At 38.1% G+C, this 23323-nt stretch overlaps 1 protein-coding gene across 1 annotated transcript; it reads left to right on the forward strand.

The window, feature by feature from the left end:
- Positions 1-5498: 5498 nt before the first annotated feature.
- FUNDC1 (FUN14 domain containing 1) lies at positions 5499-20294 on the forward strand. The gene is made up of 5 exons (XM_069463599.1): positions 5499-5662; positions 6355-6511; positions 10372-10447; positions 17807-17935; positions 19679-20294. Exons 1-5 carry the CDS (start codon positions 5635-5637, stop codon positions 19754-19756), a joined length of 468 nt encoding a protein of 155 aa, XP_069319700.1. The 5' UTR covers positions 5499-5634; the 3' UTR covers positions 19757-20294.
- The last annotated feature ends 3029 nt before the right edge of the window (positions 20295-23323 follow it).

The raw sequence follows: 23323 nt of genomic DNA on the forward strand, positions 1-23323 counted from the left end.
CCATTTGATTCTAAATACCATTTCCCTGATAGGTAAGTGGCTTCTTTCCGTAGTTGGCAGACATTGCTAGAAATATTAATATGTCACACTGTCATTTGGATGTCACTGGCTCAGTCAAACCTCCAATTTGCTTTTCCAATTTAGAATTTTCCTTTCTCTCTTTTTTTTTCCTTTCTCTTCTTTCAGTGGCCTGTCATTTGCCATTTCTCTATTATTGGTACCTCATTAGGAATGGGTCAACAATGGGGAAGAAGGAATGTATAAATTCAAATCTCTAATTTTTGAAAAAGCATTTCAGTGAGGAGATCTGAAGTTATGTCCCATAAAGTCATTTTGTTGCTGAAAAGTGTAGTCTTACAAAAAGTAACTGTCTCTTGAGTTTTAAATGAACACTAACATCTCCAGTCAGTCTTTGAATTGCTTTTGGGGGCTACAGGATGAGGAACTTTAGAGAACCAAATCTTGCATTTAAAGTGCCAGGATTTCCTTATACCATATTCGCCTTAATGGTTGTTTCCTTGATTCACAAAATTTTAACCAACGTCTTGAAATGATCACTTTAATTACTCTCAGGGCCTGATTTAAAATCTTGAACAAGGCATCTTTCTCAGTCCCATTCTCAATTTAGGTATGAGTTTGGGGAGGTACAGGATGACTGCAGGTTCAGTTATACCAATATTTAAAAAATTTTAGTCATGTGTGGATAAAATGCTGTTTCTTGGGATCAGCAACATAATGAACTTAATTGCCTTAGAATGGGCACCTTATTTCACTGTTTCTATATTCATTAGACCACGCTGTTTTATATCAATGTCCAAATTTTCCGATATCCTCACCTTCTTTGAGACACTTCACTCTCTTATATTAATTGTGTCCTTTTTCTGCCCTGTGTTAGGAGAGTTTTTCATCATCCCCTCCCTCTGAAACAGCCCTTTAAAAAATTATTAATAATAAAGGGCTACAAGATGGGAACTGTGGTAGGACCCTGAATTCTGCAAAGGTATAGGCATAGCTAAAATATATATTAAGGTTATTAAGTATGAAAAGCCCAATTCCCTTAAGTACTACGTTTGACAGTTGATATCTCTGACATTTCATTTTGACACTTCTTGTTTTATTTTTATTGTGAAGGTACATCCTCAGTCTTTCAAACACATGGTTTGGCTTGTGATTATCTTTCAAATTGTTTTTAGAGCAATTTTTGTCAAACCATGGATATGTCAAAAATTTGTGTTATTTTTGAATATGAGTTCTGTTATGCAAACAATGTTACGCAGACAGCTCAAAATATCAACAGACTGTTTGGGAAGGATGTGGCTAATGAATGTACAGTACACTAAGTGTTTGAGAAGTTCCGTTTTGGTGATTTTAGTCTTGAAAATGAGCCACATGGGTGACCAAGGTGGATAATGATGAGCTGAAAGCTATAGTGGGAGCGAATCCATCTCAACCTACGGGTGAATTAGCAGCAAGGTTTGATGTTACTATTCCAACAATATTGAACCATTTGAAACAAATGGGCAAGGTAAAGAAGCTGTATAAATGGGTTCTGCATGAATTAAATGAGAATCAGAAGAAGAGTCATCTCGAAGCTTTCCTTTCTTTGCTGTCACAACATAAAGGCCAACATTTTCTACACCGTATTGTTATGTGTGATGAAAAATGGATTCTTTTTGACAATCACAAGCATTTGGCACAATGGTTGGATAAAGATGAAGTGCTGAAACACAGTGAGTGCAAAGCCAAATATTCATCAAAAAAAAGTTAATGGTGTGTGTTTGGTGGTCCAGCGCTGGTATTATCCACTACAGCTTCATGAAACCTGATCAGTTGATTACAGCAGATGTCTGCTGCAACCAGTTGGATGAAATGATGAGGATGCTTGTTATTAAGCAGCTGAGATTCATCAATAGAGACAGGCCAATTCTCTTGCAAGACAATGCTCGACCACATGTTGTACAAACAACGCTGCTCAAACTACAGAGGCTGGACTTGGAAGCTCTCTGTTATCCACTGTATTCACCAGATCTTGCACCAACTGACTGCCACTTCTCCCAAGCTTTGGACCACCTCTTGCAAGGAAAAATATTCAATTATCAACAAGCTGTGGAAAACGCCTTTCTCGATTTTATCACCACTCACTCTCCAGGCTTCTTTGCTGCTGGCATAAACAAGCTACTGTTAAGATGGCAACACTGTGTTGATAGTTTAGGCACATACTTTAATCGTGCCTCTTCTTGTTTGAGATATGATAAACTAAACTTTTGATCAAAAATTGGACATTTCACATTTAATGACCTAATATATATAACCAGCCATTGTTCCCTAGCTTGCTTTCCTTGCTTACTACTCAGGAGTCATGTAGCTGATGGTCATAAAGATTCTTAGCTTTCTTCATTGCTACCATAGGTAACATCACCCTTGTGAAACCTAAGGCTGGTTTTTGAGATATCTTCCAGGCCCTGCATTACAGTACAATGGCTGACTCACCCAGACCAGTGGCCCATACCAAGGAACTGACTCAGTTGGTCTTGCAAGCCCCCATCCAGGAACTACTGACTCAGCAGAAGACAATTTCTGTACCCCTATGATTCCACCCCAAACCCAGCCAATCAGTAGACCCAATTACCTAGTCCTTTGTCCACCAAACTATCTTTAAAAACCCTTTCTTCCAAATTCTTGGAGAAAGGGAACTGAGAAATTCCTGACGTCTCCTCGAATGGTGCACCTGCAATATTAAACTTTCTCCACGGTAACCCCTGCTGTCTCAGTGTATTGGCTTCCTCTTGAGCAGAGGGCAATGAACTTAGTTGGGTTGTAACAGTTTCTTTATCCCCAAACTTACAAACCATCTCCATGAATATTAATTTAAATAAAATGATTGCCAGGATTGTCCTCATGTTCTTATTATTCTCTACGGATTAGTGAAATTATATTGGGTCCTGACAAAATAGAATTGGCTTTTTCTGATCAATTTTGAATTAAAACAAAACATATAGCTGAAGCTAACAGGTTAATTATTTGCATGGATATTGCAAGAAATAAAGGAACACAAGTTACTAAATGGTTACTAGAAATTAGTATTATAATACCAATGATAATGAAAGTAAGCCATTCAATTTGTAGGGATATTACATTCTAAGGGAAATTACTTTCTCAGTCAACAATTGACTGAAGCATAAACTTGAAAGCTACATAAATAAGGATATTAACAAATAATTAATAAATAATGAAAAAGTGCCAGGATTTGAAAATCCAAGTGCAATTATGCAAGTCAATATTTTAAGTAATATAATTTATACCAGAATTCCTTGTTTTTCCATTAAAACTAATACTGAGAGGACTGTTTTAATTGTACAGCAAATGTGGATGCAATGCAAGTTCAAAACAAGTTTAGAGCTGATTTATGTAAACTTCCTGCTTGGTGGTGTGGGAGTGAGGTGAAACTTCCCCTTCCCCCCAGAAGGTATGCTGAAAGATCAACTCACAGTAAGGCAGATTAATAAGAGAAAGAGATTTATCTACCTTTTTACTGTGTGCACAGAAAGAATCACACAGTGATTACCCAATTTCCTAACGGGGTCCAGAAATTTATACACTCTCATTTTATAGGGGAGGGGGTGATGAGGAATGTCGGTAATTCTGTGGCAATAAATGGTTACTAGGCAGGATGAATAGATACTTGGGAGAATGAATGGATGGTGGGGGGGAGATAGGGGGTGAAACAGATTGACTTGTAAATAATTCTCTTTGGAAACTAAATTAACCTGAGAGACAGGTATTATCTTAAAATGGTTTGGTCCAGGTCTAGTTGTATTCTTGATCTTCTTTCCTGCAAAATATTGAAATAATTGGGAGGGGAAGGGAAGTCAATTGCTCTTTTTGATGGGTCTGGTTTTATGAAGATTAAACCAGAGGGAAAGCCCCTTTCAATGCTGGTCATAGATCCCAAGGGCCTTTAATTCAAAATACCCTTTATACCAAGGAGTCATATTTTGGGGTGAAGCTTCCTGAGCTCCTTCAGTGTTTAGCAGGGTTTTTCATTCTACAGAATCCCATGGGGTTTCTAGGTGAAGAACTCAACCTCGTTCCTCTGTCAGATTTAAATAATAAAAATGCTGCTAAAAACCTATGTCCTCTTTCCGGATCAGGAGTTACTCAGGAGGTTCCCAGGCCTTCCTCTACCTCCCTTGGGTTTCTGGCAGGAAATGTGTGGAGAGGGAGCAGGTAAACAAGTTCCAACTCCCAGCAGCAGAGAATTAGAAAAATTTTGGTCCCTTTGTGAACCCTTGACTCCTTAGAAAAGTATAGTTTGAAACAGAATTTCTCTTATCTCTTTTTAAAAGCCTATTGCCTCAAGTGCTTGAATTCTAGTAGTGTTTAAAATAGCGTTAAAAAATTATTCCTACAGTGTGCAAGTGCTAGGCCAGATAAAAAAAAATACCTGCTACTTGTCAAAAGGGCAAGGAAGGCCTGGCACAGTGGCTCATGCCTGTAATCCCAGCACTTTGGGAAGCCAAGATGGGAGGATCACTTGAGGCCAGGAGTTCAAGACTAGACTGGGCAACATAGCAAGACCCCATCTCTACAAAAAATTTAAAAAATTAGCTGGGCATGGAGGTGCACACCTGTAGTCCCAACTACTCAGGAGGCCAAGGTGGAAGGATCCCTTGAGCCCAGGAGTTGGAGGCTGCAGTGAGGTATGATCACAGCACTACACTCCAGCCTGGGTGAAAGAGCAAGACCCAGTCTCTCAAAAAGCAAGCAAATAAATAAACAAAATGGTAAGGAAGACTTTATTCAGGATATTGCAATAGGTGTCAGGACTATCACAATAGGGCTTACTCTGAATACAGCAAAGACAGCTGGGGATTGCCAGCCAATGATCAGAGTGAGGGGGTCAATATGTGGATGAGACATCAAGGGTAGGGAGATTCTTGCTAAGCCTGTTTAATAGGATTCTTGCTGATGGCAGGCCAGTGTGAGCAGATATCAAGGGTGGGGGATGAAAAACTTTAATGGATATTGACGGTAATTAGATATTAAGGGTGAGGGGATTCTCACTAAACTGACTTAGCAGGATTCTTGCTACAACTGGACTAGGCAGGCCAAAGATATCCCAAGAAGGAGGCTTAGTAAAAAAGAGAGCTCAGAAGAGGCTCCTGACTAAAGTTTAGCCGAGAGTCTTTGTCAATACCAAGCTGGTTTTCCCTTTATACCACCAAGCGGCGCCCTTCTCTCCATTCCCCCAGCCTTGAGACTTTAAAACAAAATAAGGGGATTCAGGTCATGAAAATTCTAGGGGGAACGGTCCCCCCTATCCCAAGTTGCGGAGGCCAACGGACTCCAACTCCCATAAGGCCTCGCGGGGCTGAGAACCGATCGCCCTTCTCCCCGCCCCTGAACCTTGCGCCTGCGCGGAAGGTCCTGCGCTGAGGAAAAGGGGGCGGGGACAGGACAACGCGCCAGGGGAAGGAGGAGGAGGAGGAAAAGGAGGATAAGGCGGATAAGGAGGAGGAGGAGGAGGAGGAAAAACGAAACCATAGACTTTTACCTCGGCCTAGAGCGGCCCTTAAAGTGCAGGGAAAAGGAGGGTGGGCGGGGACCACCCCAGAACAGGCCGCCGGCGGTATAATGGCGACCCGGAATCCCCCTCCCCCAGGTGAGCGGCCAGGGCCCGAAGTGGTATCTGGGACGCGGCTCACAGCTTTCGACCTTGTTCCCGGGGTTCCTCTTCCTTCCCCTGCCCCAGGATACCTGGAGCTCCAATTTTTTTTTTTTTTTTTTTTTTGAGGCAGCCCCTTTGAGAACCCTTTTCGAGCTAGACTTCTCCCTCCCCTCTGTGCGGAACTCAGGCGGGGAGCGACCCCTACCCCAACACAGCCCTACCTCCTATCTTACCTTCACCTCTGGCCCTTCGTCTCCATCTTTAAACCTCTTTTTTTTTTTTTTTTAATACTCGTGACTCTCAAGTGATTTCTTCTCGCGGGGCTCCTGACCGGTTTTCTCTGAGGAGGACCCCCTCCTGCCACTGATGAAAATGGACCGTGCTCTGACCTTGACACTACTGAGATTTGGGGGGTGACCCCACACTGCTGTGTAATTAAACTGGCCCTGGCTCCGTGACCCCAGGCGGGTCCCTGGGTCTTTGGAAAGGAGATGAGGGCATTAGTGCCAGAGTCTTGAGGGCCTCGGCTCAGGAATTAACTTTAACAAACTCAGTTTTCATCTGGGCATTTTTAGCAGTAGGCCAAAAGTAACAATGAGTTATGACAGATTAAAAAAATATATATATGGGACATTTCTGACTTTTGATTGACTCTAAATTTATTTCTTCCATTTTGTATCTTGAAGACTATGAAAGTGATGACGACTCTTACGAAGTGTTGGATTTAACTGAGTATGCAAGAAGACACCACTGGTGGAATCGAGTGTTTGGCCACAGTTCGGGACCAATGGTAGAAAAATACTCAGTAGCTACCCAGATTGTAATGGGTGGCGTGACTGGCTGGTGAGAACAACATCTTTTTCATTAAATTTCATTTGGGGGCCTCACTGCTGTCCTTTTATACATGGGCCAGAGTCACTGTGCACATTCAGTGGGTCTACATTGTTAATTCCAGAAGACCACTACTTTGAGGCTTTTCTCAAAATTAAAATTGGTGTAATCTACATTCAGAGGCTTCCCTATTGGGATTTGGTGATCTCCTCCTCCATGCCCACCCACTGCTTCACTCCTCCTTCCTCACTCTTCTTTTAATTCCTTATACATTTTCCCCTTTCTCAAGTTCAGCAAATGTAGTGGATCTGATTCAGTGATAGTAGATAGGAAGAAATGTATGAGTTAATTGTATGTAAATTTTTACTTGCTGACAACTGGAAAATCCTGAGAAACTCCCGCAGTAGTACTGGCCTCTAGAATTGTCAACCCCCTAGAGAGCAGTGTAAAATGCTCAGTAAAGATTATGGTCAGATTATGATAATGCTTTGATGAATAGCTATAGAATAACATTGGTTCTATGTTGCAATTAAAAGTCTAATTGCTTAGTCTGTAATAATATTGGAATACATTAGGAAGTGGTTAATAAGTGTTAGCCTAAACCAGTTAACATTTCAGACCACGTGTTACACAATTGCTACAATGGATCTAATTCTGTTGTTCTTGGTATAGAGGCTAGCCAGGTAACGAGGGGCAGGAACAAGTTACTTTGAAAATGTTCATGACTATAGAGAATTTTTGAAGTTAGGGCGCTTAACTTGTGAATAATCATTTTTTCTTAAATTCTAAGTCAAATTCATCTTACATTGATTTGGTTTACATATTTACATATTTTCACTTGATAGGTATAAAATTGAAGTTTTTGATTTGTGTCTTACATGCGCTTTGGCACAATGGCACACTCAGCTCTATGTCTTTTTGTAAATGCCATCTTATGATAGAAACACTCATTGTGAAGATTCTGTGATGCAGAGGTGCAGTATTTATTCATTATGTGTATCTATTAATGCTGCTGTATGAAAAAACCCTGCAATTAGAAGAGAGATGCCTGTCAGGGCCCTGGTCATGCAGTTGATTCTCCACAGGCTGAATGTACCTCTATCCCCGTAATTTAGGGCATGGCCCTCTGCTTAAATAAGCTCTCAATTTAGTGCCATAGGTGATTGGTCAGTGTGAGTCAGGGCCTAACGCCCAATCTTAAAAGAGACTAAAAAATAGTTGAGAAATGGAATTACCAGTCATTGTGTGGTTTTTCCTTATAGACAGACTTGGTGAGAAGCCTCATAATTGGCAGAAATTTGCTTGGAAAGCCTAGAGACAGATCAGCAGGAGTTAGTAGGTTCATTTTAGTGACTAATGCCATCTGGCAATGAATCCATATGCTTGTGGAGCACATTCCCAGGAATATTGTGGAGACGGGGCTGCTGCTCGCCTCCTCTGTTCCCTTTTCTGAGCCTTTGCTGCTGACTCCCCTACTGAGGGACACGTTCTTCATAGTGATGCAGTCATCCCTCAGTATCCACAGGGGATTGGTTTCCAGGGCACCCCCCCTCCCCCGCAATAACAAAACCCATGGATGCTCAAGCCCCTGATATAAAAGATGTAATATTTGCATATAACCACACATCTCCTGTATATTTTAAGTCATCTATAAGTTATTTATAATACCTAATACAATATAAATGCTACATAAATAGTTATTATACTGAATTGGTTTTTATTTATATTTTTTAAAATTTTATTTGTATTATTTTTTATTGCTTGTTTTGTTTTGTTTTGTTTGAGACAGGGTCTTGCTTTATTGCCCAGGCACGAGGACAGTGGCATGATCATAGCTCACTGCAACCTCAAACTCCTGGGCTCAGGTGATTGTCCTGCCTCAGCCTCCCAAGTAGCTGGGACTACAGGCAAGTGCCACCATGCCTGATTTTTTCTATTTTTTTTGTAGAAATGGGGGTCTTGCTCTTGCTCAGGCTGGTCTTGAACTCTTGACTTCAAGCCATCCTCCCATCTTGGCCTCCCAAAGTGCTAGGATTATAGGCGTGAGCCACTGCCTGTATTATTATTTTTTATTGGTTTTTTTTTTTTCCTGAATATCTTAGATCCTCCATGAGTTGAATCCGAGGGTGTGAAACTTGCAGGTACAGAGGGCTGACTGTGTGTACATTTGGATTATAACCAGATGTTGGCCCAGGAGCTGTGTAATAGGACTCTAATACTGTACGGGTGATTTATTGCAATGACTAGTTTCAGTGTAGTAAATTTTAGCCATTTTCTTAAGGGTATAAAATTGATGTGGTATGGTGGTGTATGTTAAGGAGAAATAGTTAATAGGCATTAACCTAACCAGTTAACAATTCATACCAATTCAGGACATGAATGGGAGGCTGAGGAGATTTTATTTAGCTATAGGTAGCCATAGGTTTTTGATCATGATAAGAAATTAAAAGTAATATCAGGGTGAGTAGTTGCTAGGAGAGATGGGAGGTGTGAAGACCAGTTAGAGGGCTCTTAGAGTGGTCTGAAAGTAAGGTCATGATGGCCTTGAGAATGGAAAGGAGAAGACAGAGTCAAGTAATGTATTGGAGATACAGTATATAGAACTGTGCAATCAGTTGTACCAAGGATGAAGAAGGCAAAGTCTGAGATAAATATGAGGTGGCAAGACTTCAGCAGCAGTCGTTGGGCTGTTATAACAAAGTATCACAAACTAGGTGGATTAAAATAACAAATTTATTCTCTCACAATTCTGGAGGCCGAAAGTCTGAAATCAAGGTGTCAACAGGTCTGGTTCCTTATTGGAGACTCACTGGGAGAGAAATCTGTTTTATGTTTCTCTCCTAGCTTCTGGTGGTTGCCAGCAATCCTTGACATTCTTTGGCTGTAGACAAATCACTCCAATCTCTGCCTCTGTTGTCGTCACATGGTCATCTTCCCTCTGTGAGCCTGTGTCTAATATTGGATTAAGGGTCCACCCTGCTCTAGTATGATCTCATCTTACCTAATTACCTTTGCGGTGACCCTACTTCCAAATAAGGTCACATTTTGAGCTTCTGGGAAGGACATGAATTTTGAGGGTGGGGGAACACCATTCAACCCAGCACAGAAGGCGAGAGTTAGAAATCTGGGATTCTTTTGCACAGTATGGATCTGGAATACTAAGGGAATGTGAGCTCACTGAAGGGGAGAATTAATCACAAAAGTACTGTAGGCTGACACTCCTGCAGGATAGATGAGACACAAAACAGGTTTAATATAAAAATAGATAGATGTAGATAAGGAGGCCATGAGAAATGTGGGCTGAAGTATAGTCATTGAGGTGGAGCTACAGCTGGACCTCAAAGGGTAGGAAAGCTTTAGGTAGGCAGAGCTAGGCAGAAACAGCTAGCAGCAGGGAGGTTAATATCTTGAGCAAAGGTAATGACCTATTTGGAAACTAATTGGGCTGGAACAGAAGGTTTGGGTAAGAGTTGGGGTCGGCCAGGTATATGGAACATCTTGACGATATTAAGCAAAACAAACAAACAAAAATCACTTTTATTATGGGAAATGTCAACTTATACAAATGTAGGAGTATAATGAACCCATGAGTACTCATCATTCAATTTCAGTAGCCACTCTTTTTTCCCATAAAGTCCCTTCCTCTTCTCTCCATCCTTTATTTTGAAGCAAATCTCAGACATTTTAGATTGTGCATTTTTGACTAGCCTATATAAATGAAGGAAAATATTAAAGGTTTCTGAGCAGTTAATGGACATGATCAAAAGAAATGGGAAGACATTCAGATTTTATTTGGAAAGCAATGAAAAGTAGAAGAGGAAGAGGGTTTAGTACATCATTGATCTCATCTTTTGTTATTTCTTTCATTAAAGGTGTGCAGGATTTTTGTTCCAGAAAGTTGGAAAGCTTGCAGCAACTGCAGTAGGTGGTGGCTTTCTTCTCCTTCAGGTATGTCAGAGCTTTAGGCACTTACCTCTGCTTACATAGGTAGCCCTTGGGAACTGAGATAGTCAAGTTTAGCTATTTTACTACTGTCCAATTTAAAAAAAAAAATTTGTAGAGATGGGGTCTTGCTGTGTTGCCCAGGCTGGTCTTGAATTCGTTGCCTCAAGCAATCCTCCTGCCTCAGCCTCTCAAAAGTGCTGAAATTACAGGTGTGAGCCACCATGCCCAGCCACTCTTGTCCATTTTAATAAAAGATGGAATTTTTCTCTTAGGCATCAGTTTATGGAAAAATTACAATGAGTTTTGAAAGCTGGCTTGTTGTGAAAGACAACAATTTAAATACTTCTAAGTTCCTTAAACGTAATTTGATTCCAGCTATTAAAAAGATAACTATTAAAATTTGAAGTGCCTCATTTTTTTATTACTTACCCAGATTTCCCTTCTAGCATCTCCCTAGCAAAATAAACATTCAACACATAGTATATAAAATGCAAAAGGTCTCTTTTCGGCCGGGCGTGGTGGCTCACGCCTGTAATCCTAGCACTCTGGGAGGCCGAGGTGGGCGGATCGTTTGAGCTCAGGAGTTCGAGACCAGCCTGAGCAAGAGCGAGACCCCATCTCTACTAAAAATAGAAAGAAATTATATGGACAGCTAAAAATATATATGAAAAAATTAGCCGGGCATGGTGGTGCATGCCTGTAGTCCCAGCTACTCGGGAGGCTGAGACAGGAGGATCGCTTGAGCCCAGGAGTTTGAGGTTGCTGTGAGCTAGGCTGACGCCACGGCACTCACTCTAGCCCGGGCAACAAAGTGAGACTCTGTCTCAAAAAAAAAAAAAAAAAAAAAAAGGTCTCTTTTCTGTTTCCTGGCCATGCAGTTTTTCTCCCCAGAGAAAACTGCTGCTAGCAATTTCTACCATTTTTCTTTTAACTAGAGAACCATAATAATATAAAAAGTGGAAAATTGACTTTAAAAAAATCATCTATAATTCTGTTCCTGTGGCAGGCAGGTAGATTTGGAATTTTAGTTTTGTTCATGTTCCTCTAAGTATGAAGTCTAAAAATGCTTTGTCATTATAGAATGTTTATCAGGATACTATCTGGCATTCATGTCTGTTTGGCATATATTTTTCCAAAAATATCATTCTCCAAAGATTAAATATAGTAAATCCAAAAATTGAAAATCCTTGGGAATGAATGTTAGCAACAATTTTAAAGATACAGAGAACTGTCAGTTATACAAGATTTTAAAAATGATTGATGTTCATAGCAACCAAAATCTGACTTTAGCAACTAAGCCATTGATCATGTAATAACCAGTAGTTGCCTTAAGTACAAAGGAACTGGATTTGTATGCGTTATGCATAGGTTTTTGAGTTGTTTACTAAGCAGCCTTTTAAAATATATATATAATATTCTTTCTCTTCATGACATTATTGGGAATAATTGCTTATTAATTGTGGTAAGAGGTGAAAAAGAATATGATTAATATCTAAATTTAGTTCTTTGGATGAATATGCCGGCATTTGTACTGTGGAGAATTTTATTTAAGCTGATTTTGACTTGAGTTTATATAGAATTAAGAACATATTTAATTCTATAACTGTTTTGAAAATTCAGTTGTTATTTCTGTTTAGTGCAATAGGGTACAGGACTGAAGCAGAGTTTCCTAAAATGTTCACAAAATAGAGAGAATTGTATATTTTAATCTACTCTGCATGTCAATTTTTCAGAAGTCCATTTTGGTTCACTTAATATGCACCATTCAAATCCTCGTTTTGCCATTGCCACTTCCTACTTTCCTGTGCTTAGTCCTCATAGTCTTTGAAGTCTCTAAGGCAGAAGAACACAGGACCTGTCTGCATCAAACCAATTTTCCCACAAATATAACTAGCCTTGAAAATTCAGTGGAAGGAAAGTGAAAGTGGAAGTAGAGTAACAAATGGCTTTTAGGCTAGTTGCCTTTAATATTGTTATGACCTTTACTTATATTTTAAGATAAATGTTAGTTTATTTAGAACTTACAGCTTTTATAGTAATAATAGTGTTTTCCAGTATTTATCACACTGCCATCTTAAAATAGACAATGGTATAGGTGTTAACTATTGGCTTTCCACTATGGAATATGATAATTTATCATTTATTGAACTGTTCTTCTGTTCTCTGCACACATCCCCCCATCTCACACACCTGAATGCTTTCTGCCCCCTGCCCCCACATCATCTTAGTATTGTTATTTCATAATTGTGTTAGATAATTACTTGGAGTTCACTGAACTTCTTGATCTGTGAATTTATGTCTTTAACCATCTTTGGGAAGGTTTTTGACTGTTATTTCTACTAGAGAGTTTGGGATTATTTCTCTAGCCAACTCCTAGTTGTCTAAATCTCTTTTCTTTATTGTCATATGCATCAAATAGTTTGTCAGTTTAATCTTCTGGACAAACTTGGTCCCAGAGTCCTCTGTCCTACTTGTTTTCTAGGCCTGGTGTACAGCTCTTATCCTGGGATCTCCCTTCAGTACCATTCTGGATATTCCCTTTGTTTTTATCTTGGGTTGTTTCCTATATCTTGTGTCTTCTTGGCTATATTCTTTTGTTTTGGTGGGACTTGTCCTCCAGTAACTTTTGGAAAAAATGAGCACAGGAGGTGTAGTTTTTGAGACTTCGCACTTCTGAAAATTTCTTCATATTCACAGTTGATCCATAATTTAGCTGGGTTTGCTCCATTGTCTTCTGACTTACAATGTTACTGTTAAAAGTCTAAAGTAATTCTAATTCCCGAACGTGTGTGTGTATGTGTGTGTGTGTGTGTGTGTGTGTGTGTTTCCTCAGTAAGTGCCTATAGGATTTTCTTTTTGTACCCCGTGTTCTGATTTTTTACAGTGATATGCCTTGCTGTGGGCTTATTTTTCAGTTTGGGGAAATTTTCTTTCTCTCTCTCTTGTTTTTTTTAAAGAGACAGAATTTTACTCTGTCCCCCATGCTGAAGTGCAGTGGCATAATCAGAGCTCACTGCAGCCTCAAACTCCTGGGCTCGAGTTATCCTCCTGCCTCAGGCCCCTGGGGGAAATTTTCTTAATATTTATTTAGTTAATGATTTCCTGCCCTTTATTTTTTTTCTCATCTTTTTTTCTGTAGTTCCTATTATGTGGATATCCTGGACTGGTTGTCTAATTTCTCATCTTTTCTTTCCAATTTTCCAGTTCTGTCTTTTTGGTCTACTTTCTGGGAGACTTCTTCAACTTTATCTTCTAACCATCTTACTGAATTTTCATTTCTGCTCTCTTATTTTTAATTTCCATGAGCTCTTTTTTTGTTTGTTTCTTTTCTTGATGTGACTTTAGCATCTTGTTCCTTATTCTTCCTTCATGGATGCAATACCTTTTTTTTTTTTTTTAAGAGATTGGAAAGGTGGAATGTATTTATTTTGTGTGACTTGTCCTCCCCCAACCCATCATTTCAACCAATGCAGTGGTTGGAAGACACTCCTTTCAATAAGAGCTTTAGAAATACATCATATCCTGGAATACTAGCATCTTTGGAAACCATTTTAATTACATGTCTATAGATTGAGAAGGTTGGTGAGAAATGGTATAGTTGTCTTCTCTAATTTGAAGATAGAAGGTTCTTAGAGAGTGGCAGAGGCTGAAAGTTTCCCTGAAATCATCAGATGCTAGCTTGAAGTGATTGCCTTAATGGACAGCAGGTTCAGAGTGTTGATCCAAAGGGTCTGTCCTGCGTGGAATTCTTAGCATCTACACAGAATATTCATCTAGCAGTTTATTTTTTCAGTTTTATAAATTACACTGCAGTGACTAGCCATTTATATACATCTTTGCACACTTGTCTAAGATAAAGCAAATATACATACGTAAACCTTTTGATTGTCAAGTGGCCTTCGAGAAAGTATGCATCCATTACATTCCCACCAATCCTATATGCAAATATCCACCAGCTTTCCCCCCTTTCCATACTGTATGGTACTCTTTAGAAGGAGGTCACTGTGTATAGCCCACACATCAGGAGTGGGAGTTATTTAGAAATTTTCTGCTAGAAGATTTGTCTCTTCTCCATTTATTTATTTGATCATTTATTTATATCGATATGGACTCATAGATATTGATTTTATACTTTGGGTTATAATCTAATACTGCTTTATTTTATTGCTCAGATTGTTCCAGCTTTGGCCATTGGGAGCTCTTTCAGTTGTACATTACCTTTTTAAATCTCTTTGAAGACATAAATGATCAATTTTTTTAACTTCTTCCAGTAAAGGCTCTGTTCCTCTAAGTTTTTCCCCCCCTTCTCTTCTCTGTTTGATTATTTTGGTCTCTAGTTTTTTTATGTTAGATGCCTTCCTCCATGCCTGATGATCCTTGGTTATCTGTTCATATTTGAGAATTGAGCTAGCAGCTGCTGAAAGCTCTAAATGTGTATATGGGGCTTTTCCTTCTCTGGGAAATCTGACCAGTCCAAGAAAAATAATCTAAAGATATAGAGTTGGAGGTGGGGGGAATTTCCTCCAGTGAAATGGCCCAGTTAGATCACCATATGGTAAGGTTCACAAGCAGAAAGCCTCATCTACCTGTTTAGAGCTTTCTGGCAGACAGAATCTTTACCTGAAAGCCTGGCATTATTTTTAACTTGGAAGCTTGTATTCTAATGAGGCCACTTTACCTAACTCCATTAAATATTTTAGTGTTGTAGGATAGTCAAATGTTGTTCAAAAAGCAGTCATCACTTCCCCGCCCCCTCTCCAGTTTCTTGGCTTGCATTTTCCTATAATTGCTCGAATGAGTTCTGGGTGGACAAGACTGAATTGGGTCATGTATGGTCGGTCAGTTCTTAGAAGGTATTTGTCGATTAGGTTGGATGTACCTGAATCCCACGGGGGACAGATTGCTTGTCCTTGGTCATCTCTGCATTGGAGCATGCTGCTCAATTTGGGCTGGTATTCTTCAATTTGACCAGATTTGCTTCCAAGGGAACATAGAAAGTGAACTTCTTAAGGAAATCTGTTCAACAATAGTAGATTACTCCAGCATAGACAGAGATTTAGTCTTTACTCACTGTCTTTTATTATCATTCATTCAATTTGTCTCATTCATCTGTTTGTCTGGCATTTTGGGGGATGCTAGGGACATAGAGATTCACAGTCCACTGGAAGAGCTAGGTATTGACAAACAAATTTAATGATCTGGTCAGTGTTGAGCTAGAAGGGTATCTGCTTGAAGGTGTTGGGGAAGGAGAACCCAGAGAGGCATAAATATCATTAGCATCTCATGTTTTTCATTTTCCCTGCAGCTGTTTGACATTTTCCCCCCAAACACTGAGGATTCTTTAAACTATGCAAAATCTTTATCTCAGATAACCTCAGATTTATAAATTATCAGTGACAAATGGCTATGTAAAAATATTTTTATATAGTGTATGGAATGCTGTTTGTGAAAATTTTTTTAACCTGTCTCATTAAGTGGCTTCTTTTATTCCTTTGCTGGGGATGGGGGGTAGATAAGGGGTCACATAGGGAGTATAGTTGAGGGTTTTTTTTGTTTATTTTATCACCAGTATAACTCATGGCATGAAGATTAACTTTTTAAAAGACTTCATAACTTAAAATGTTAAGTTTGAAAATAACAGTTGAATTGGGGATTGCTGATGAGTGGTGGCATAGATAATAATTTTGTTTTTTTCTAACCTAAAAATAAAGCCATATACATACATGAAATGTTTGTACTTCTCACAAGCTTTGGCTTGAGTAAGAAGATGTTTTGAGATTCAGCAAAAAGTGAAACTCTGCAAAAGCTTCAAAGTAATCAACTAATTTGATTACTTACTGCAAGTAAGTTATAAGTCTTTTCAATTTATATGGAGAAAAGGCTCCTTTCCGTAAGGTTCATCATTACCTCCACATCTGTGACTCGGATTACTGTGTCAATACTACTGGAAAAAGCTTTCACTTGCCGTTTGATTTGATCACTGTGTTTTGCTCAGGGTGGAGTTTGAAATGATAGGTGAATAAATACAGGAAGAAATGCAGATAAATGAATTCTTTTATGGAGTCATTCTCAGAGAAAATAGAACCAAAGATTTCCAGTCAACCTATTTATATAAAATCAGATATTTTTATTAAAGTATTTTATGTGTGGATAAAAGTCAAAGTGTTGCATTAAAAGATTACAAAGAAAGTATAAACTTGTTGAAGTGATTTATAATAGTATATATGGCTTAATTATTTACTAATGTGACTGTATTTTGATTTTATTATTTGGAGGCACTGACTTGCTATACTGGCTTACACACATGCCGTTCCTGTTTGGATTTTTCAGTGTCTCAGTACCACCATATGAGGGTTTTTCTTATTAGTAGGCATTTAGTTATAATTTTATTAGTTTTATTAAAAGGATTTATGGCATGAAACTTGTATAGAGCATATTTCTTTTATATTCTACTTGCAAAAGCAATTACCAGAAAGTATTCTTAAGAGTCAGAGTTAGTGAAGGGCTTTTATCAGGCTACTTAAATTTCTATAGTGACCTAATAACTGATTGGCTCATGATCCCTTATAAGTAAACATCTATTTAATTAAAAGGTATTTCTTATTAGCTATATAATCTGGATAGTTTTTGTACCTTTTTAGCTAATTCCCTATTCCAAAAGTATGATAGATGATAGTACAATTGTAATACCGTTTTTGAAATCTTTTTTCCTTACCGTATTCAACACAGTGTTCATCACATCTAAGTAGTTACTTATGCTTAATGTCTGTTTTCCCTAACAGACCTGAAGCTGTCTCAGGGTGGAAACTTATGTCTCCCATATTCAGTGCTTGGCACAGAGTAGGCACTCAGTATCTGTTAAATGAATAAATTAGTGAATAAAAAGCAATTTCTTGCCTATAAGTTTCATAGATTTCTTGAAATCTAATTGTTCATATATTCTTGGGTAATTGATTAGTTAGCAACATAGTTGGTTTAGAATTAACCATTTTTATTTTATTTTATTTATTTATTTATTTATTGAGATAGAATCTCACTCTGTTGCCTGGGCTAGAGTGCCATGGCGTCAGCTTAGCTCACAGCAACCTCAAACTCCTGGGCTCAAGGGATCCTTCTGCCTCAGCCTTCCTGGGACTACAGGCATGCACCACCATGCCCGGCTAATTTTTTCTATATATTTTTTAGTTGTCCAGCTAATTTTCTTTCTATTTTTAATACAGATGGGGTCTCGCTCTTGCTCAGGCTGGTCTCGAACTCCTGACCTTGAGTGATCCACCCGCCTCGGCCTCCCAGAGTGCTAGGGTTACAGGTGTGAGCCACCGCGCCCGGCAGAGAATTAACCATTTTTATTACATTTTGCAGGTTGCCAGTCACAGTGGCTATGTGCAGATCGACTGGAACAGAGTTGAAAAAGATGTAAACAAAGCAAAAAGACAGATTAAGAAACGAGCAAATAAAGCAGCACCCGAAATCAACAATATAATTGAAGAAGTAAGATGATATACAATTTTGGCTCCTTTTGTTTGTTTGTTTGTTTGTTTTTGTTAATGGGCTCACTTAGCAGAAAACGTGACTGGGTATTACCTTCTTTTTTTAAAAAAATGATTTTTTGGTTATATATCTAGAGTATGTTAAGTACAATTTGGGATCAAGCCACCATTTACATCAGTCATTATTTTTTTTTGATGGTTAACTTAGATTCTCCTGCCCATCTCCCACCCACTTTGATCTGCATGTAAAAGCTGAAAACATTATTCTTCCAAAATTTTTTCTCTGTTTTTATAAATGTGTATGTGTACAGTGCATAGAGGTGTACTAAAATTAAAACTACTTTTTTTTTCTTGAGGTAGAATAGTTTGAAAATGTGTATATTTTATCAGTGTGATTAATATATTAGTTTTCTTAATGTTTTTGTTTTATCCTTTTACCTCCCTCAACATTTTAGTTTGAAAATTTCAACCCAGTTGAAAAGTTGGAAAATAAATACAATGAATACCCAAATACCCTTTACCTATTCACCAAGTTCACGTTTTGCCATATTTGCTTTATCTATGTGTGGGTGAGATTTACATATTTTTGCTGAACTATTTAAGATGTCATGACTTTTTACTCCTAAGTACTTCCCTGTGTATCTCCTAAGAATATGGATATTCTCCTACACAACTACAAATACCATTATTACTCTAAAAAAATTTAACATGATATAATGACATTTTATAATATATAGTTCATATTAAAATTTTTTCACAAAATATCTTTTATGGCTTTTTTCCCAATTAATAGTTATGTATTGCATTTGGTTGTCATGTCTCCGAAGTTTCTAGTCTTAAACAGTCTTCTCATCTGGGTTGCCCCACCCCCCATCTTTCATGGCATTGACATTTTTAAAGCCTGTAGGCAGAATATATCATAGTCTGACTTTGTCTAGTGGTTTCCTCCTGGTTTTTTTTTTTTTGATTAAACATTTTATCAAAGTGATTTTTTTTAATCATGTACATTTTTTCTTACTGGCTAAATACTAATAATAAATATAATTGTGCCTGCTGTGACAATTTATTAAATAATTTATGTTAATAAATTGGTCATGGACCACTTATATCTGTCCTATAGGTAGATTTATTTTTACCTGTGAGGTTATTGCTGCCCATATACTTGTTACCTCTGTGGCCAAGTAGCTTACTGGGCCTGGCTGTGTTCTTGAGGCCCCTTCAGTTTGTAATGGACATTTCTGGGATCTTGTGTGGTGTTTGGCACCTGCAGTAGTAGGTTCACAGGAATTTTTGCTGAATATTTATTGAATTGAAGAAAATAGCTAAAATTGTTACTTGACTCTGGATTCAGTAACTAAGAGTTTTTTTTCAAAATTTGCATCTTTTTTATTGTGGTAAGATATATATAACATAAAATTTACCATTTTAAACATTTTTAAGCACAATTCTGTAGCATCAAGTACATTCACACTTTTGTACAATCATTACCACTATCCATTTCCGGAACTTTTTCATCATCTCAAACTCTGTGCCCATTAAACAGTAATTCCCACAATTTTCCCCTTTCCCTGGCCTTTATAATCTCTATTCTACTTTTTAACTCTGTGAATTTGATCATTCATATAAGTGGAATCATATAATATTTGTCCTTTTTTGTCTGTCTTATTTTACTTTGCATAATGTTTTCTAGGTTCATCCACATTGTAGCATAATTAAGAGTATTTTTGTTTAAACTTTGTTTCAGGCCACAGAATTTATCAAACAAAACATTGTGATATCCAGTGGATTTGTGGGAGGCTTTTTGCTAGGCCTTGCATCTTAAGGACATGGATATTCTACTGTAGTGGATTCAATAATGAGAAGTGGTGGCAACAAGGTGGTCTCTCAACAGTACGTGCCGCCACAATCTCCAGGGCAAGGAGAAACAACTAGCTGGACAGTACTAAATCCACAACTTAGCATTTTGCCATCTGAAGCTTGGCAAACTTGTATCTGCTATTAAACAACCTATATGTTATGTGAACAATAGTATTCCTGAGTAAAACATGGCTTTCATCATTTTGTAAAAATGTGTGTCTGTTTAGAAATTAGCCTATACAATATCACTATTGGGTGTAGATATGAAGAGGAAAAAAATCTGTTGGATTGAAATACGATTTTATTTAAATAATATGTTCTTCATTGTGTTTTATGGTATAGTGCCAATAATTAAAAATTTGTATTATAGCTTCAATATTAGGGCTGACTTTTTGTTTTAAAGATATGTTTGCAATAAATTGAAGAACTGTAATGCCCTTTTGTGGAAAGCTTTAGAAAGTATATAATTATTAAAGATATTAAACAAAATCTACTGACTTAATTTAATACCAATTTTAAGTTGGTTTTTTTTTCCTGCAGTTCTTACTTATATAATAACTGTACATTTCAAAAAAGGCTCTTCTAAGGGAATACTACATGTCTAAAGCTCTTTTTCTTTTTTTGGTGTCTGTAATTTTAAAAGTACCTTCTTATATGTAAGCTTATAATTTTTTTGTTTGTTTATCCTGGCAACCTGGGCAAAGCTAATTACTTTGGGGGTACATATAGTTGAATCACTGATTCATTTTTGTCAACCTTGAATGCATCTCCTTTTCTTTCTGAAAAATCCTAATTGGCCCCTTCTTCTCTAAGAGGTAAAAATCACTTTAAAATACTTAGTAGTATAGTGTGAATTTTCTATCTGAAGAACAGTGATTTTCTATGTAATGAAATTGTAGCTTAAAGAGAACTGTCTCCTTGATCGAGTCTGAGATGCTAAGTACCGAGGCTTTCAGGCTTTTGGTAACATTATGTTGGTCGAACACTAGGTCAGTTTACTTGTTTCTCAGAGCCAATATCACACTCTCCAGAGGCTCATTTGCCCAAAAAAAGCTTTCTGTATTGCTTGTTTTGTCTGTAGAGCTCTAGGTTGGAATTAGGAAAAACAGTAGAATGTGTATTGAAGTGTTCAGATTGGAAAGACTTTGCAGATATTCAGACCATTTCCTTTTGACAGGAAGTCCCCATAGTATATTTTCTGTATTGTAAACACATGACATTGCATACTTCCAAGATTGGTTACAGGCTGCATGCTTTCATAATTGTGAGACTCCGTAAACTTGTGGGATTGATCTTAGTTTCTTCTTTTATTATCGTTAGTGCCTCAAATATAATGCTAAATAAAATTCAGACTTTCTTAAGATGAAGTGATTTTGCTTATAAATACTTGTGTTTTCTTCTTTGAGCTTTTCTCTATTTCTGCCTTGCCAAGCACAGCTTTTCATTGCTGTCGAATTAAAAAGGGCAAATATTCATGAATATGATCAGGTCACATGAGGTAGAGCCTCAGCTGCACTTCTGTGTGCTGCTTACGCTTCTGCGTGATGCTGTGATACAGTGAGGTGGGCTACTGTGGAGAGCTCTAGTAGCTGGCTCAGTTTGTTCATTTTGAAAATACTTAGAGGCCAGGCGCGGTGGCTCACGCCTGTAATCCTAGCACTCTGGGAGGCCGAGGCGGGTGGATTGCTCAAGGTCAGGAGTTCGAGACCAGCCTGAGCGAGACCCCGTCTCTACTAAAAATAGAAAGACATTATATGGACAACTAAAAATCTATATAGAAAAAATTAGCCGGGCATAGTGGCGCATGCCTGTAGTCCCAGCTACTCGGGAGGCTGAGGCAGTAGGATCGCTTAAGCCCAGGAGTCTGAGGTTGCTGTGAGCTAAGCTGACGCCACGGCACTCACTCTAGCCTGGGCAACAAAGTGAGACTCTGTCTCAACAAAAAAAAAAAAAAAAGAAAATACTTAGAGTGTCTGTTCTGTGCATGATATACTAGGAGAGAGGGGGGCACAAAAATGTCTGCCCTTGAGCTTTCAGTTGAAGAGACTAAAATATTCCTATATAAATAGTTATATAATAATATAGGAGAACCTGGCATATGACCTAGTGGCAGATGAGGAGTAGGGATAACTACTTTGAGAGTCCAAACATAAGAATGAAAATTGAAAAAGGTAGCACTTCATTTTTTTTAATTTTAGCATATTATGGGGGTACAAAAGTTTAGGCTATGTATATTGCCCTTGCCCCCGACCCCGAATCAGAGATTCAAGCGTGTCCATCCCCTTAGCACTTCATTTTTGCCTATACATTTCTCAATATCTGTTGTAATATTTGAAAATATTTGTATGCAAGTACAAAATATTACCAGTACTCTATGTACTGTCTGTCCCATCTCTGTTGGTATTCCTCCTTCTGCATCCTGTCTATGCTGTTTCTCTGTGTGGCAATCCGGTGAATCAGAGGCTCCATCAAAAAGACTGTGGGGCTTGCTTGCAATGAAATGCCTGTATAGCCTGTCTTTGTCTAAAGTGGAGATTTTTATGTTTGAGGGCATAAAGGCTGTTTGCAAGATTTATTAAAACTTGTGTATATAGAGTATATCTATTTTGAGACCTAAGCTTTGAAAGATGTGTGGGGGCATTTTGACTGATTTTATTTTTATTCTTATAGCCCTTCCCATTCCCCATTACAAGATACATGATTTTTAATGTGTTTTCTTACTTCAAATATAATGTGAATGAAATATTCATTATAGAAAAATAAATCAGCACAAAGAATATATAGAATGTTTGTAATACGTGCTTAGGGATAATTATTTTTCATATCTTGGTGTGTAGCCTTTAGAGTCTTTTTTATCTGTGCATGAGCATGTGTATATTGTATAAAAATTGAGTCAGAGTTTATTGACTATTTTTTTCACCTACCTCTCTTACACAGAAAAGTACTACTTTCCAAGTCAGCTATTTTTAATTACATATTATGAATATCTTTTTATGATAATAGGTACATACATGACAACAGAAAGGTATAACCTAAGTGCCTAGCCTCATCCCCTTTATGGAACAACCATTAATAGTTTTCTTGAAATATATTTTAATATACTTATTTTTATTGTCAAAGTTTGGATAATTATATCGAATGTCCATCTGAAAGGTGAAAAATTTTGTGTACATACATGCTGGACTTTGTTTTGATTGCTAATATGTTTTTTTTTTTGAGACAGAGTCTCGCTTTGTTGCCCTGGCTAGAGTGAGTGCCGTGGCGTCAGCCTAGCTCACAGCAACCTCAAACTCCTGGGCTTAAGCGATCCTACCGCCTCAGCCTCCCGAGTAGCTGGGACTACAGGCATGTGCCACCATGCCCGGCTAATTTTTTCTATATATATTTTAGTTGGCCAGATAATTTCTTTCTATTTTTTTTTTTAGTAGAGACGGGGCCTTGCTCTTGCTCAGGCTGGTCTCGAACTCCTGACCTTGAGCGACCCACCCGCCTCGGCCTCCCAGAGTGCTAGGATTACAGGCGTGAGCCACCG

This window comes from Eulemur rufifrons, chromosome 30 (assembly GCF_041146395.1).
Source record: "Eulemur rufifrons isolate Redbay chromosome 30, OSU_ERuf_1, whole genome shotgun sequence".
Lineage (NCBI taxonomy): Eukaryota > Metazoa > Chordata > Mammalia > Primates > Lemuridae > Eulemur > Eulemur rufifrons.

Coding starts and splice junctions, on each gene's coding strand:
- FUNDC1 (XM_069463599.1), top strand. CDS start 5,635: ATGGCGACCCGGAATCCCCCTCCCCCAG. Junction 5,663..6,354: donor CCGGAATCCCCCTCCCCCAG/GTGAGCGGCCAG, acceptor TGTATCTTGAAG/ACTATGAAAGTGATGACGAC. Junction 17,936..19,678: donor TCAACAATATAATTGAAGAA/GTAAGATGATAT, acceptor ACTTTGTTTCAG/GCCACAGAATTTATCAAACA.